The 16,652-nt window shown below is 45.0% G+C and overlaps 1 protein-coding gene and 1 pseudogene across 1 annotated transcript; both read right to left on the bottom strand.

The window, feature by feature from the left end:
• Nucleotides 1–1,482: 1,482 nt before the first annotated feature.
• On the bottom strand, nucleotides 1,483–4,517 carry LOC136454257 (uncharacterized). The gene is made up of 4 exons (XM_066454742.1): nucleotides 3,968–4,517; nucleotides 2,641–3,867; nucleotides 2,025–2,074; nucleotides 1,483–1,872 (listed from the first exon to the last, which is right to left on the bottom strand). Exons 1-4 carry the CDS (start codon nucleotides 4,515–4,517, stop codon nucleotides 1,483–1,485), a joined length of 2,217 nt encoding a protein of 738 aa, XP_066310839.1.
• Nucleotides 4,518–11,289: 6,772 nt separating this feature from the next.
• On the bottom strand, nucleotides 11,290–14,563 carry LOC136454256 (receptor kinase-like protein Xa21; annotated as a pseudogene).
• Between the last annotated feature and the right edge of the window lie 2,089 nt (nucleotides 14,564–16,652).

The following is a 16,652-nucleotide window of genomic DNA, read 5'->3' as shown; positions in this document are numbered from 1 at the left end:
ACCAGCTTTCAAAAATGTACTACGAAAAAGCAGCTGCTTCTGAAAAGACAGCCTCCAAAAGCAGCCCATTTGGTTGGGCTTTTGGCTTTTGGGGCCAAAAGCCCAACCAAACGGACCCTTATTAAGTCAGGTGACTGAAAACCAGTGACTTATAAGTCATACATGTTTGGTTGTAGATGACTTATAAGCTCATGCCTGTTAAGTGAAAAGTGTGGGCCCCACGCGGAAAAGGGTGGCTTATAAGTTTTAAGCAGGGGTGAACCAGCTTATTTCTTATAAGCAGGGGTGACTTATAAGTTGATGGTGTTTGACAAAATCAGTCACTTATTTCACTTTTTAACTTATAAGTAAGTGACTTATTTAGAACCAAACAGACCCTTAGATCCACGATGTAAGAGCTATCTCCAAGAGTTTTCTAAATCCTCTTCTAATTCTTGGTTTTTAGCAAGATGAGAAAAAATCTTTCTTCAATAACTCCTAATACATCCTCCTAATCTTTTAGCACTTCGAAAAAACTCATCCAATCCGCTTAAAGTTATGCGTCGTAGACATCGCGCCTATTGTAGCCTCCCGCGCGGTCTCCCGTCTTGGCGCGGTCTTTTGGGGCGGACGTTCCCCTTCGCGCGCAAAGCATAGGGTCGCTGCCGCCGTCTACTGGAGAGGAGTTCGTCGCCACTGTCGTTGTGTGGAAAGGAGAGCAGTCCGGAACCATGGCGGTTACGCCGCTCTGCACGGCAGAGGCGGCGGAGGGCCACGACTCGTAGATCCGGACCCCATCTGAAAGAGCTCTGAAAGGCGTCAACAGCGTTCTCGGTCGCGTGGCCTGTGCGCTCGCCCTTGCAGCTGGCTCTTTTGGCAGCGCCGACGGCTGCCGTCACCAATGTTTTTTTAGGCGCTAGGCTGTTTCTAGGCGGTGACCCATCACCTAGGCAGGCCTAGGCGTTTTGACATTTTTTTATCTCAGCATATATAACTAAATAAATTATATAAATATAGTTGCCGAGTGAATTTTATAAAAAGAGAGAAGGTCCAATAGACATACCTTAGTTGATAGAAAAGCGATGTTCATGCTTAGTTCATAGTTGATAGTTGATACAATACAAATGTGATGTCCTGCAGCAATACAAGTGGAGAACAGACCATATCAGTAGTTAAATATAAATGGACAGCAGACCATATGAACAATACAAGTTATACAAAAATAGGAAAGAGCAGGTTAGGTACTTATCTTAATGATCTTAGCCCTTTCCTATCCATCAGACATTATCAGCAGCAAATGATAGCCATTTGAAACAACAAACATGTAGGGATAACAGTAGCAGCAAAGAAAATTAAATGGTACAGAACAACACATAATTCAGTTCTTAAAATACAGAACACAGGCACACAGACTGCACTACTGCAGGAGTTCCAAGTTCATAAGTTAAAGATACAATTAAAAGATAAACATGACATGATAAAAGCCCCACTGCCATATCTTCTTCAATAGGGTTCCATATATTCATCCTCATCTTCATCAAACTCTTCTTCTTCGGAGTCAAATTCTTCTCCTTCATAAAGCTGCATCACTCTTGCACTTCTACGCAGCTCAAGTTGTTGGTCTGCTCCTACTGCTTCTCCAATAACAGACCAAGTTATCCCTGTACCTTCCATCTCCTCATCTTCCTCATCTCTATAGACAACTATTGCACAATCATCTCCATCCTCGTACAGAAAACCTTGAGCTTCAGTTGTCTCACTAGACAAGAGAACATCAGTGGTTTTCTTTGACGCTATCCTTTCTTTCTTATTAAGCAACTTGGAGTTGAATTGAATAAAGACCAATTTGTTGAGTCGGGTTGTAGTAAGCCTATTTCTCTTCTTGGTGTGTATCTACAAATTAAACATGAGAGCATATAACTATTTTCATTCCTGTAAGTTTACTGCTGAAATCTAGACAGTAGATAGGGACTAACCATTTCAAATGTACTCTAATTTCTTTCACAACTAGAAGAGCTTGATGTCAGAGATAGGATCCTTGTTGCCAACTTCTGTAAAGCGGGCGTTTCAGTTCCATACAACCGCCACCAAGATGCTGAAATAAATGAGCAAAAACTATATAACAGCCATGTAATAGCACTGGATAACAAAAAGTTGCAATAAGGTGTATAGCAATAACATGTAATTATTAACTTTGATGCGGTTGCAGTTCAACCTGCAATATGTTGGTGTGTGTGTGTTTTGGCTTGCTAGATGAAATAATGGCTTTGTTGTTATATCATGTCGCCATGAATTCCCTGTTTTGTTGATCAATGTAATGTATGATACATGCAGAATCTTAGTGTGGCCTACCGTCTGCGAGGTACTCTCTTTTTTTAAGTCTTAACTAGCTAATCACTTGTTTCATTGCATTTAGTTTTGTACTGTTACTACTCTATGAAGTTACTTAGACCATGAGTGTGCTTACAGATTATGCAACTCATGTATTTAGAAGCTAGCATAGTGAGTTACTTTTTCATAGGCCACTTAAATAGTTAACAGCCATGGCAATCAAGGATAGATGCCGAGGTACTTTTTCATAGGCCACTTAAATAGTTAACTAGCCTCTTGATAATGATAATGATAGCAGCAACTCTATAACAGCCATGTAATATGAGTTACCTGGGTTGTACTCAAATTTTTCACAAGTCTTTGCAAGCTTCTTGTTAAATGGTCCTTCTCTATTATGAAACTTGTCTAGTTTAGTGTTGACAGCCTGATCTTGCTTGTCCTCATCATGATGATAAAAAGTCTCTACACAGCTCATAAAACCTACTGTTATTGTGGCATCATCAAAGATTGATGGGTTGCCATAGCTGTAGTATGGATTCAGCAGATAGGCAGTCAAATGCAATGGAGAATCAAGTCTTCCTTTCATCTTCTTGTCAATAATAGCAATAACTTCGTTGTAGCGGGACTGAACATTGCCATAGGCTTCCTTGATCTCTCTCTTTGCCTTTAGTAGTTCTCCATATATGAAACCCATTGATGGCTTCACATCCTCATCAACCAAATGAAGAACTTTGACCAATGGCTCAAAAACACTCAAACACAGCTTCACATCCTTCCAAAAGGTTGGGCTCAATATTGTTGCTGTTGCATCTTTTCCCTTTTTTGACTTCACATCCTTCAATGTGTCCCACCTATTATGAACCACCATCTTTCTTAGTTGGTCCTTCTTCTCTAGTATGCTGTTCAAAGTGAGAAAAGCTGGAGCAAACCTAGTCACTCCTGGCCTTATTATCTCTCTCCCCTCTATGAAGTGTGTCAAGCACTCTAATGTTCTTGTGTGCCCATAGACAAATATGGTTAATGCCTTTGCTTGGTCAATCACCTTCTTGAACCGTGGCATGTTGCCAATTCCTTGGAGCATCAAATTGATTGTGTGAGTTGCACAAGAGGTCCAAAAGATGTTTGGTCTCTTCTCAAGCAATAGCTTCTTTGCTCCCATGTTGTTAGAAGCATTGTCTGTCACTACTTGCACCACATCATCCGGACCAATGTCTTCAATTGCTTTGTCCACTAGTTCAAATATGACTTCACTTGTGTGTGACACATCTGACATCTCTTTTGAGCTGATAAAACTGGATCCATCAGCACAGTTAGTGCACAGGTTCATTATACTTCTCCTCTTCCTATCTGACCAAGCATCAGTCATAACAGAGCACCCATTCTGCACCTTCTCAGCCTCACGTTCTTGTAGCAAACTCTTGGTTCTTGCATATTCTTCATCTAGCAAACTCTCTCGCAGATCACGCAGAGATGGAGGTTTAAGTCCAGAACCAAACTGTCCAATTGCTTCACACATTTGCTTGAACTCATCATCGTCACAAGCATTGAATGGTATGGCTACATATGATACAAAAAAGTGTAATTAACTAATTAGTGTGTAGTTCAGGCATGTATTCAAATTTGAAATGTAAAACAGAAATGCATAATATTAAATTACCATGTGTATATGCCCATCTTGCAATATATTTATGCACCTCATGTGTTCTTTGTTTCCAAAGTTCCTTGTTCAGCTTCTGTTGCTTCAAAGACTCAGATTTTGTTGCTTTAGGATCAATAGCACGTGTCCACTTATCAATGGGTCCTAATTTGTGAGGCTCTGAACTTCCAACACAAGTCACTTCATCATCCTCTGTTCCAACCCGAGAAACATTCATGTCTTCTCTAAGCTCTAGTTCACGAACAGCCTGCTCCTTCCTCTTCCTTTTTGAATCTTCTAGTGATTTCTTGCACTTGTCTTTAGCCTCCTGTGTGCTCTTCCTGCATTTCTTCGCATTTGTTCCAACATTGGCCACATGTTCCTTCAACCGATGGACCCCTCCTTGGCTCCGATGACCACAGAATTTGCACTCCACCTTGTCCTTGTTGTTTGCATCCACTAGAAACCCATACTCCCATCCAACATCATCTGAATTCCTTTTCAGGACATTCACCTCCTCCCGAGATGTAACACCAGTTTCAATTTGAGGAGCACATTGTTGGATCGACATTCTACATGAAGAGCAACAGAGGCATGTGAAATTAATCCTGCTGCACTACTTATAAATTTAGATAAAAAGCCACTGAGTATTTCATTCCCCTTCTCATGAAAACTAATCCAGCAGTATACATGTAGAGGGAAAACATGGGAAAAAAAAAGGAAGGAAGATAACTTGTACTTCTAAGATTGATAACCAGATCATGGTAGCACACCAAGTTCAGCTAAACACTCTCGTCATTTATACAGATCAGCCGAGCAGAGGAGAGCACAGCACAGCCGAGCAGAGGAGTAAGCAGAGGAGTACAGCACAGCCAAGCAGAGGAGAGAGGAGCAGGGGGCGGGCGGACCTCACGTCCTCACCTTACCTTGGGGTTCCCGAGCGGCGGGGTGAGGGGCAGCGAGGAGATCACCAGCAGTGGTGGCCCGGCGAGGAGGGGGCTCACGGGACCTCTAGGGGCGGCGGCGGGCTGGCGGACTAGGGTGCACAGGAGCTCCAGGGGCGGCGCGGGAAGGCCTGCACGGAGGGAGAAGATGGCCGGTTATCTCTCTGTCTCTCTCTAATCCTCTCTAGCACCGGCGCGCGGGGCTCTTTTCCTTCCCGCGCGACCGCTTCCTTTCCCGCGCAGACGCCTGCTCGCGCGCGCGCTCCCGCCTGCTCCCGCCCGCCAAAACGCGCACGCGCTCCCGCCGCCTAGGCCCCGCGGAACTCCGCGGAGGCGCGCCCAGCGCCTAGAGGTGCGCCTCACCCCCTAGGCCCCGCGGGAAGGCTCCGCCTTGCGCCTGGGCGCGCCTAGGCGAGCGCGGAAACGCGCCTTGTTTTTCATTGGCCGTCACGGTGCGTGGACGGCGGCGTTGGCGGCCCTGCGGTTGCTGAATGTACCTGTGTTCTGTGAATTTGGTTTGTTCGTCTGATGCTAGCTTGTCTTGGTGGCCGGCAGCCAGCAGCTTTATTTGCATTGGATAGTTGCCTGCTGCTTGATACTGTGCTACTGATTGCCTGCATGCAACTGTGCTTTGCTGATGAGTACATGGCCGACAAATACTGCTGCTCTGCTGGTCATACTGGATGATCGGCGGCCTGTGGCTGGGAAGTGCTGGCGGCCTGCTGGGAGTTGACCACAGCCGCCTCCGATGTGGCCACGGCCTGCTGGGAGGAGGCCAACTCAGGTTGAGAGGTGCAGGGCTACGGCAACACGAAAGGAGGCGGCGGCGACGGATGTATGCGCGATCACGAACGGTTCCCCGCGGGAAAAAAAGTAACGCAAACAAAATTCAAGTGGAACCAAAATTTTATTTTTTTAGAAGTGAAATATTATGAACTTTTTTTTTTTTAGATAAAGGATAGAAACTATCCGGCTTCATCTACCCGTGGGTAGAATCAGACCAAATTATTACAGCATCAAAAAATAAAGAAAGAAATTGACCGAAGAAAATACATCCCCAACAAGGAGCTCGAGTAGTCCTACGTGACCTCTGACTTCCACCGTGATGTCAATTCCACAGAATAAGATCACCAACGTCAAGACGAAGCCGTCAAACACGTTTGTCAGACCTAATAAAGGTACTGAAAACGTTGGACACCGACCACCATTGAAGACTGGATGCTTGTTCCTTGGCAACAGCACGAAGCACTTGGTGTAAACCACCAAACGCCGAGCTGTTACGCCAACGAATGCCGCCTCCGCCTTGAGCTGAACACCGAACAGGGTAACCACACGGGAAAACTGCCCGGCCTTGGCGATCAAGAACTTCGACGACGCGCCTGCGCCATCGCCGCCGGCCCGGAGAAACCAGGCTAGGTTTTCACCCAGTTATTGAACGCCCGCGGATGCAGCAAGGGACGGACTGACCAACGGCTTCAGCGGCGCCTTCAACAAGGTGCGTGGCATAGAAGTTCCACCGCCGCCGGCCCGGCGTAACACGCCAGGCAAGGATTTCGCCCAAGCCGCCGCCACCACCGTCGACACTGCGCCCGGCCAACGTGGAAGACCGCCTTCACCGGAAGGTCACCATCAGAGACGCTCAGAAGGCGGGCATCCCCGGCGCTGACCGTGGATCAGATCCCGACCCAGGGGGCCCAATCCTGACCCGCCGCCACCGCCGCCAGACGAACGGCACGCCGGCCGCCGCCGACGATCCACCACCACACAGAGCAGGGTACTACCGGCAGAGGGACAGCACCAGCCCAGACCGAGGACGCCAGATCCAGGCCCGCAGGGCCCAAATCCGCCCGTCCGCCGCCACGGCGACTGCACACCGATGACGGAGAAGTCCGCCACCGCCGCACCGCCCTGCGCCCGCCGCGGTCATGGACGGCGACCTCGCCGAGCCCCACGCGGCTCGGGCGAGTCGCCCCACCTGGCCGCGTCGTCCAGCGCCGCCACACAACCGGCTGAGAGGGCCACGCCGCCGCCATCCCGGCCGTCCGCGCGGCCTTGCCGGCGGACCGCTCCGGCGGCGGCGCGACTGGAGATTGAAGGGGAGGGAGAGGGCGCGGCGGCTAGGGTTCCCTTTTAGCTGATGACCTTCTTTCTTTCTTCCAATACCTTTTTAGGAGTTGGAAAACATAAAATTTTTAGGAGAAATATTTAGGGAACTCTTGAAGATGCTCTAATAAAAAAACAGATTACAGAATCCGTAAGTAAACCGCGAGACGAATTTATTAAGCCTAATTAATACATCATTAGCACATGTGTGTACTGTAGCACTTTATTGTCAAATCATGGAATAATTAGGTTAAAAAATTCGTCTCGCAAAGTAGTCGCAATCTTTGTAATTAGTTATTTTTTTAATCTATATTTAATACTCTATACATGTGTCTAAACATTCGATGGGATATGATGTAAAGTTTTGACGGAGGATCTAAATAAGGCATTAGTTTAATTTTTATTTATATACAAGGGTTGCGGTTGAGAAAAAAGAAGAACAATCGTTTGTACTTTTAAACACGTTGACCAAGTAGTATTTTTTTTTTTTGAAAACACGACACAGATGGCCGTCTGTCTTCTAATAATAGGCTTAGCCGCTTAGCGCTCACTCTCCATTCCTTTATTGCTTTTGGTCAACGTGTTCTAGCCAAAGACTGAAACTGAAAGTTGATTTTCAATAAAAAAAAAAGGGATTATATGCAAACTTTTCTAGTTATCGGAATAAAGAAATTATTTTATTCTAAAAACATATCCGTGCAATCCCTTTTGGTACACGCAACTCTCCTGTCTCTCTCAAATTTGGGAAGGTTTCGGGTGCTTTTCATCTCTTTCTCATCTCACTCTGGATCGATCTTAATTGTCGAGGCCCCGTTCGGCTGGCTGAATCTTGGCTGAAACTGGCTGCTGTTCTGGCTGAATTGTTGTAAGAGAAAAACATAGTTCCGGCTGAAAAAACAAGCCTAACAAATCGAATATAGGGTAAGCCGAACGTAGCCTTCCAGTGTGGCAAACACGATCATATCTGGAGTCATTCCAGGGAGGATTCAGCATTGGCATGTTGGCAAACTTGGTTATGCTAGGTGTTTTTTTTTTGTGACAAATGGTTATGCTAGGTTGTTCAACACTGATTTGTCAGGCGGAATACCTCCATCGATTGGAAATCTCTCAAAGTTAACTATCCTTGATGCATACCATGCAAACCTGGAGGGATCAATATTCCAGCAACCATAGGGACAATGAAGAATCTGATATCCCTTGATCTTGACATACAACCGCCTCAACGGTTCCATTCCAACAGATGTAATATGTTACCTGAAATGAATAAAGCCATACATGCTCAGATCTGTACTTCTTTCCATTAGATTAGAGTGAAAACTAAAAGGCAACACTTATGCACAATTTGCACATTTACGCATGCAATGTTTGAAGCTCCACAGCAGTGGCATACCGCACATCAACCTTAGTTGGTGCAAAGATTTCCTATTTTGATGCACTACAGGAATTTCACAGTTGGAAACAAGCAATGCATGTACGAGTTACGAAGTTAGAGTTACCACACACATAGCAATCATTTCACAACCTGAGCAATAACCAATCCTCTATTCCATTTCTTCACAACAATCATTAGTCCAACAGAAATCGCCTACTATCCCAGGTTGATGGTGCAAAAGTCAACTAGGGAACTAACTACAGTCTGCCCAGAAACCATCATCCATAAGTTTTTGTTTCCGTTCACTACTGTCACTTATGCTAATAGATAGGAGTAGGAGGCACCACTGTAAAGTGGAAACGCCACCCTACTCCTAGAAGTAGCGGATGGAGGAAACATGCAAGTAAGAGGAATAGAGGATGCGGATATGGAGGTGCGCTCGGAGATAGCATGCTTTTATGAGCTCTCCTGGCGCGGAGTGGATTGGACGAGGCCCTTTTGGAAGACACCGTCGATGAAGGACTGAAGGAGTTCTTGACAGGTGGCCCTATGGTGGCGAGGCAATGGGCGCTGTGCAGTGCCCCCTCTCAAAATCCCTTCTTCCACGGCGTCGGGAATGAGTCGCGCCGGCAGCAGCAGAAGCGCAAGCCTTCTTCCTAGGCTATGTCACCGTCCATTAGTCTCGTTTGTGTAATATCGAAATATGTATCTATATGCTAAGATGTGTAGCCCAAAGCTGTAATCCTGTATACCTCCTAGAGTGCTCGTAGAAGCACGTTGTTATATCAAATATTTCTTTCTTAGATGCATAAATCTTTTGCGTATTTAAGAAGAAAAAAAAAATCCCTTCTACGGCGAGGCAATGGGCACTGTGCTCCGGGAGGCGCAGAGAACTTTTGTTGAGCCGTGCTGTGTAGCCACATTGGGCTGATGGGTTGAACCAAAGAAGAGGAGAGTTGGACAGCTCAACTCCGAAGGTTTCGTGTCCTGGCGGATTGTCCACGTCTTTGTTGGACTGTGGAGAATTTTTATTTTTACTTATTTTTTAATCAATATTTTAATAATAACCACTCCAAAAAATATTTTTAGATCTGACCCTTTTGGTCGCGGCGTGTGACCAAACAACGCTGTCGCGCCAACGCATGTGGCGCGGCAACATCTGCCATGTTGGATGGCGTTTTCGACGTGAAAAAGCTTGTCGCGCAACTTCCGATGACGTGACAGTAGACAAGACTAAATTTAAAAAAAAACATAACTCTTCAATACGACGTTAGATGAAGATAATTTTTATATGAAAATTATAGATCTAGACGAGATCTACAACTTTTTAGTTTTGAGTTTTTTCGTTTGGGGACGTTAAGATGCTCAAAAAAAATAATATAAAATTTCAGCACCATAATAATCATGTATCAGCGCTTACCGTATTTAAAAAATAATATCTTTTTTTGTATGGTGTCAAATTAAGATACATTTTATATCAAAGTTGTAGCCCTCAATGAGATCTAAAAGTTTATAGTTTTGAGTTTTCATATATGAGGTCGTTAACATCAAAACTTATCTTTTTAGAAAAATCGTATATTTCTTATTTGATGTGACATAAAACTACTTTTTAAATAAAAGTTGTAGATCTCGTTGGAAGCTCCAATTTTGATATAAAAAGTACCTTCATTTGACACGATATAAAAACGATATTATTTTTTCTAATGCGACAAGCGCTATTATGCGATTATTATGCTACTAAAATTTTATATTATTTTTTTTAAATATCTTAACGACTCTAAATGTTAAAACTCAAAACTATAAAGTTGTAGATCTTCTTGAGAGCTACAACTTTCATGTAAAAAATATCTTCATTTGACAACATACAGAAAAGATATTATTTTTCTAATGCGACAAGTACTAGTACGTGGTTATTATTTTTTTGAAATTTTATATTATTTTTTTAAGCATCTTAATGACTCCAAATGTTAAAACTCAAAGCCACAAAGTTATAGATCTCATTGAGAGCTACAACTTTTATGTAAAAATTATCTTCATTTGACAACGTACAGAAACAATATTATTTTTCTAATATGACAATCACTAGTATGCGGTTATTATGCACCTGAAATTTTATATTATTTTTTGAGCATCTTAACTTCCTTAAATGAAAAAACTCAAAACTACAAAGTTGTAGATCTCATCGAGAACTACAATTTTTATATAAATTTCATCTTCATTCGACGTCGTATCAAAGAGTTATGATTTTTTTAAGATTTAGTCTTGTCACGCCACTCCCGGTAGTGCGACAGAACAATACTGTCACGCCAGCGGGAGTGGCGTGACAACGTTTTTCACGTTGAAAACGCCGTCTAACGTGGCGGATGTTGCCAAGCCATTGCATGTGGCGCGACAACGTTATTTGATCATGCCAGCGGGTTAGATCTGCAAGAAAAATTTAGGAGCGATTATTATTAAAATATTAAATAAAAAAGGATTAAAAATAAAAATAAAAATAAAAACCGTCTGGAAACGACTCTCAGATTGGCGCTGCAGTTGCTGGACTGTCCGGTGGCCATATCGATCTGGACCACCAGCAATTGCACAATAGTGCCAGACTTAATAACTGTTGAAAATTAGTTTTGCAAAAATATAATTTACATGATGCAATGATCATGATGGGGATGATTCTCAAGAATGCATGTTGGGTCGTTACCCTTTGATTCATACATCTTACTAAATTCTCTACAAAATTTGTCATACAGACATTTGGTAAAATTATTGATCCAGTCTATTTGACACATTTTCTGAATGTCCTTTATACCTGCATGTATCAAAAAAAGACAGGGAATAGTTATAGAGCTGAAACTTCAAGTACATCTTCAGTTATTTCAGGTAAGTGATCACCTACAGGTATCTTGCCCATTTCATGTCCTACGTATTCACTATTGTGGAGAATCGCCGTGAACTATTGCTACTCCTTTGTGATCCACCAAATGAGATCCCGAAAATTTAAGGTAAAAATCTCTAATGGCAAGCATCTCAATAGCTGCATCCTGTATCAGGATCCGATCTCTAGGTTGTTTCTTTGAGCAGGATATTCCAAGAGCAATAACAGAAACCAAGCATTTCTGAATTCCACTTCTTGTAGTTCTATTGTTAGCATCTATGTGCATCCAGATTGTCGGATCAACTATCTCCCATATTCTCTCTGGAAGAGCATTCTCTGAAAACTTGTGCAAATCTAACGAGTCATTGAATATCTCATCTGTTGGGCTCCTTCCAGTAAACATCTCGAGCAGCAATATACCGAGGCTATAAACATCACCATGTGTTGAGACAAAAGGACCTTCACCGTACTCTATGATTGCAACAAAAAAAGTCAACATGCCGTGTTCATACAAGAACTAGGAATAATGTACAAGTAAAAAATAACTATTTCAATTACCTGGAGCAACATAACCGATGGTGCCTCTTATTCCAGTTGTGCTACTTGAATTTTGCAGGGTTCTACTAGCATTGTCTGGAAGGATCCTTGATATGCCGAAGTCTCCAACTCGGGCACTCATGTCTTCTGCAAGAAGGATGTTGCTTGGCTTGAGATCACAAAAAATGATTGATGGCTGACAGTGATTGTGAAGATAGTCCAAAGCATCGAAGATATTGACAGCAACCTGTAGCCTTTGTTCAAGGCTAAGAGTATTTGTTTGAGCAAGTGTGTCAGATTCATGGTGAAGCCACCCCTTCATGTTACCATTTGGCATGAACTTAAAAACTAGTGCCTTGAACTCTTCACCCTGGTGACTGATGCTTGAGCAGCAAGTGATGATCTTTATAAGACAACGGTGACGCACCCTTCGCAGTGCCTCACATTCAGCCACAAAACTTCTAATAGTCCGAGTCTGCTGTGTGTTAAACACCTTTACAGCTACTGTAGTGCCCTGATCATGTAAAGTACATTTATAAACCATGCCATAGCTTCCTTGTCCAAGCAAACTGGCCTCAGAATCCCATTTGACAATGCATGATAAGAAACTCTTTCATACTGTTCCTCAGTTGTGGATGTGAGTTGAGTTTCATGCCTTTTTCTGAGCTTCGAGTGGATCAAGTTAATAAGTATAACTACTGAAACTAAAGCTACAAGCACACTGATTGATGTTAGGGTAATCATAAGGGACTTCGAAAAATGCCTTTTCTTCTTTTCTGAAGCAAACATGGAGCATGGAGCTAAATGAAGCTGAGGTGTTCCACCACAAATTAAAGGCCATCATTCCCTTGAACGGACAGGTTCATTCTATTTTCAAAAATACCCTTTTCTGGCACTTCATCATGTAAATTATTAAAGGACAGATCTAATTTTGACAATGATGTCAAATTCTGAAGACATGTGGGGATCGATCCAGACAAGTTGTGTGCTAGATACAATTCTTGTATGCCGCCAATACTACAAAGGGCATCTGGAATACTCCCAGACATCTTGTTTATGGTCACGTTGAGAACAGAAAGACCTTTTAAATTCTCCAAAGATTGAGGCACCCTGCCTTCAAACGAGTTCTGATCCAGCAACAACAATTCCAACGATTTGCAGTTTCCAATACTATCAGGTATGTTGCCAGACAACTGGTTTCCTGACAGAAACAATGCGTTAAGGTTTGCCAGGCTACCAACTCCAGTAGGAAGTGGCCTAGACAACGAATTGTGTGACAAATTTAAGATGTAGGAAAGTGCAGGAAGTTTGAAAACCTCTCTGGGGACTGAACCATTCAGTTTCTGCGCTGAGAGATCAAGAATAAACAGGTTCTTCAAGTTCCCCAAGCTTGCTGGAATTGGACCCTCCAAGTTGTCATTGTATAAAGCAAGTGTATTCAACTGTGTAAGATTTCCCAGTGACGTTGGTATAAAGCCTGACAAGCTGGTGTTGTAAAGGTATAAAGCGGCCATGTTTTGAAGCCTACCAATGCTCTCTGGAATCCCTCCGGATATGGGAATATTCATAATCGCAAGTACTTGCAGACCAACCAAATTACCTATGTCAGATGGAATAAACCCAGAAATCTTATTGTTTCCTAAGAAAAGATTCCGGAGAGTTGTCGACAGGTTTGCAACTGAACTAGGAAGTTGTCCACTGAAGGAGTTATTGTCAATATACAGGGTCCGAAGCTGGCTACAGTTTGCTAGCATCTTCATGAATTCCCACCCCTCCCTGTCACTTGATTCTAGCTTGTTGTCGGACAAGTTTAGGGTAACGAGACCTTTCAATCTTCCCAGAGTAGGAGGAACGCGCCCACTAAAACTGTTTAGCGCGAGTTGCAGAAACGTGAGAGCAGAGATGTTGGAGAGTGAGGGTGGGATAGTTGCATGGAACTTGTTGTAACCAAAGTTCAGAGTTCTGATGCTGGGGAGCCTATCGCCAATATTACTGGGAATAGTTCCAGACAGGGAGTTTGAATCAATGGAGAAAACTTGTAGCCTAGACAAGTTGTACAGAGAGTGTGGAAGCACACCTGAGAGCTTATTTTCGTAGAGATAGAGGAAGCGCAGGCCTCCAATGCTGCCGAGTTCAGGTGGTACGGGGCCTTCGAAGTGGTTTGTAGTTAGATCGAGAGAGTACAGAGCCGACATGTTGGCTAGTGATGCCGGGATATTGCCGGAGAAGCTGTTGTTTCCCAGCCAGAGCTTCTGAAGGTCTGTGAGCCTGTGGCCGAGCTCGACAGGAATACGGCCATGGAGGTGGTTGTTGCTGAGTGTCAAGAACAGTAAGCTGACGCAGGAGCTGAGGTTGGCAGGCAGTTCTCCGTTGAGCTTGTTGTAGCTCAGGTCGAGGGTCTTGAGGCGTACTAGGCGGCCGATGCTTGCAGGGATGTTCCCCTGGAACCAGTTGATGGTCAGGTTCAGCACTCTCAGGAAAGTGAGGTTCCCAATGGCCGGCGACAGGGTGCCAGCGAGCCCATAGACGGGCAGGCTCAGCGCCACCACTCGCCGACGCCTAGCCCCGCACCTGATCCCCTCCCAGCTGCAGAAGCCGCCAACGCTGCTACTGTTCCACGAAGCATACGGGTCATCACCATGACCGCCGCTGATCACGGCGGCGGCCTTGAACTCCAGCAGTGCGGTCTCGTCGCCGGCGGCTTGTGCGGCCACGAGAATCGAGATGGACACGGAGGCGGACAGCAGCAGCGGCAACAGCAGTGAGCTCGCCGAGGCCGAGCGCATCGCCATGCCTATTCCTCTATTTAAATTTGCTCCACTGCTTATTGGGTATGGATGGGTATGCAGCAAGTGGTTTTGGGTTCTTTTTGAGTGTTCACTTCGAACAGCGCGGCTTCGTCATGGCCCTCTGCGGTCACGCCACCTTTGTTTGCCGTTATAAATGTCCATGCAGCCCCTGAGGCCCGGCGGCCCGGCACGTAGCCCACAAATTTAGCCCGGCCCGGCCCGGTGGTGTGCGGGCCTGGGCTGGCCTGGCCCGATAGAGCATGCTGTGCCTGAGCCGCTACTCAGGCCCGCGAGCTGGCACGACACGGCCCGGTTTATAGGGGTCGGCCCGACAGCGGCCCGAGACCTCCCCCAGTGGCGAAGCGGCTCAGTGCAGCGGTCAGCCGGCCCAGCCCCACAACACCTCAACCCCCGCGTATATAAGCGACGGCCGCAGCGCTCTCCCTCCTCAACCCTAACCCTAAATCATTTCCTCCCCCACCGCCTCGCCGCTCTCGCTTCTCGCCTAGATCTCGCCTCGATCGCTCGACGGTCGATGCCTCGCCGTCTCGTCCGCTGGCGTCCGACCTCGCCGACCCCGACTCCGGTGACCTCGAACCGCCTGTCGCCGGCGACCTCCCCTGATCCCCTCCCTCTCTGCCTCTCCCTTCTCTGTCTCCCTATCTCCTCTCTAGATCTCAGTGATTATGTGAGTTCGTTGTCCCCGTCTGTCCCTCCTCCGTCGCTCGCTGTCCTTGCTAACCGGTGTGTCGTCTTCTCTAGGTGGTCGTCGTCTTCTCCGGCACCGGGCTCCGGTTGCGCAAGTAAAACACTAACCCTCCTCTTCTATCTTTTCATCCTCAAGTTGTGGCATAGAGCGACCAAGGTGGCCCCTCGCACCGTTGAGGAACGGTGCTGGAGAGCCGTCCGCCATGGCGGCTGCTGATGATGATATCGTCTGTCCGCTCACCGGCAACGACGACTTGATCGCGGCAGGCCTAGCCCCTGAGGACGACGACGACACCAAAGAGGACGCTGTTGCGTTGTTCGGTATCGATGTCGGTAGCGGCTCTGCTGCTCTGACTCCGATCGATCTAGACGACGATGGTGGTGAAGGGGCGACAGCGACTGGGAACCCGCTGGGCTCCAACTCAACAGCTCTGCTCCATCTGTTGTTGGTAACTCTAATATTGGTAAGCGTAAATCACATGTGTGGACTGATTTTGATGAGATATATGAGACTATGAATGGTAGGAAGATTTACACTAAAGCTACCTGTAAAATATGTAAGCAAACTTTGTCTGCTAGATCTAATGCCAGCACTGACCACTTGAAGGGGCATCAGAAATCTTGTAGGTAGAAAATTGGTCAACGTGCTAGGGTTCAGTCTAGGCTTGCTTACAATCCTGATGATTCTGTGCATAACTGGGACTATAAACCTGATGTTACTAGATCTGAGTTGTGTCGCTTGATTGTTAGGCTTGATCTGCCATTAGGTATTGGTGAGACAGAGGCCTAGAAAGAGTATATTGTTCGTGCTCATAACCCTAGGTTAGTTAAGGTATTTAGACAGACCACCACTAGAGATCTTAGCAAGCTATTTACTGGACGTCGTAATATTCTTAATAACTCTGTGTTGTCTGCTGCTTCCTCTGTTGATCTGACATCAGACATTTGGTCTAGTAATGCTAACGAGGACTACATTAGTGTTGTGGCTCATTATGTGAGTGCTGATTGGGAGTTATAGAAAAAGGTAATTGGTCTTCGGTTCATTGAGGTAAAACATACTGGTGAAAATATTGCTGAAAGAGTTGCTTGTGTGGTTCAGGAATTTGGTTTGATTGACAAGGTTTTTTTGTGTAACTCTATACAATGCTTCTTCTAATGCTAAGGCTATGAAAACTTTGACACCTATGTTTGCTGGTTATTTGGGTTCTGATCCTGTACTTGATCCTTCAGATCCTAATAAACATAAGTATAGTCTTGTGCATCAATGTTGTGCTTGTCATATCATTAATCTGATTATAAAATCTAGTTTAAAGAGGTTCAAACCTTACATAGAGGATTTTAGAACTGCTATTAACTTCTTAAATTCTTCTAATCAAATAATTAC

The sequence above is a fragment of the Miscanthus floridulus genome, chromosome 5, assembly GCF_019320115.1.
Source record: "Miscanthus floridulus cultivar M001 chromosome 5, ASM1932011v1, whole genome shotgun sequence".
NCBI classification, from domain to species: Eukaryota; Viridiplantae; Streptophyta; class Magnoliopsida; order Poales; family Poaceae; genus Miscanthus; species Miscanthus floridulus.
The sequence above is the reverse complement of the archived record's forward strand: the minus strand, read 5'-3'. Positions and strand labels throughout refer to the sequence as shown.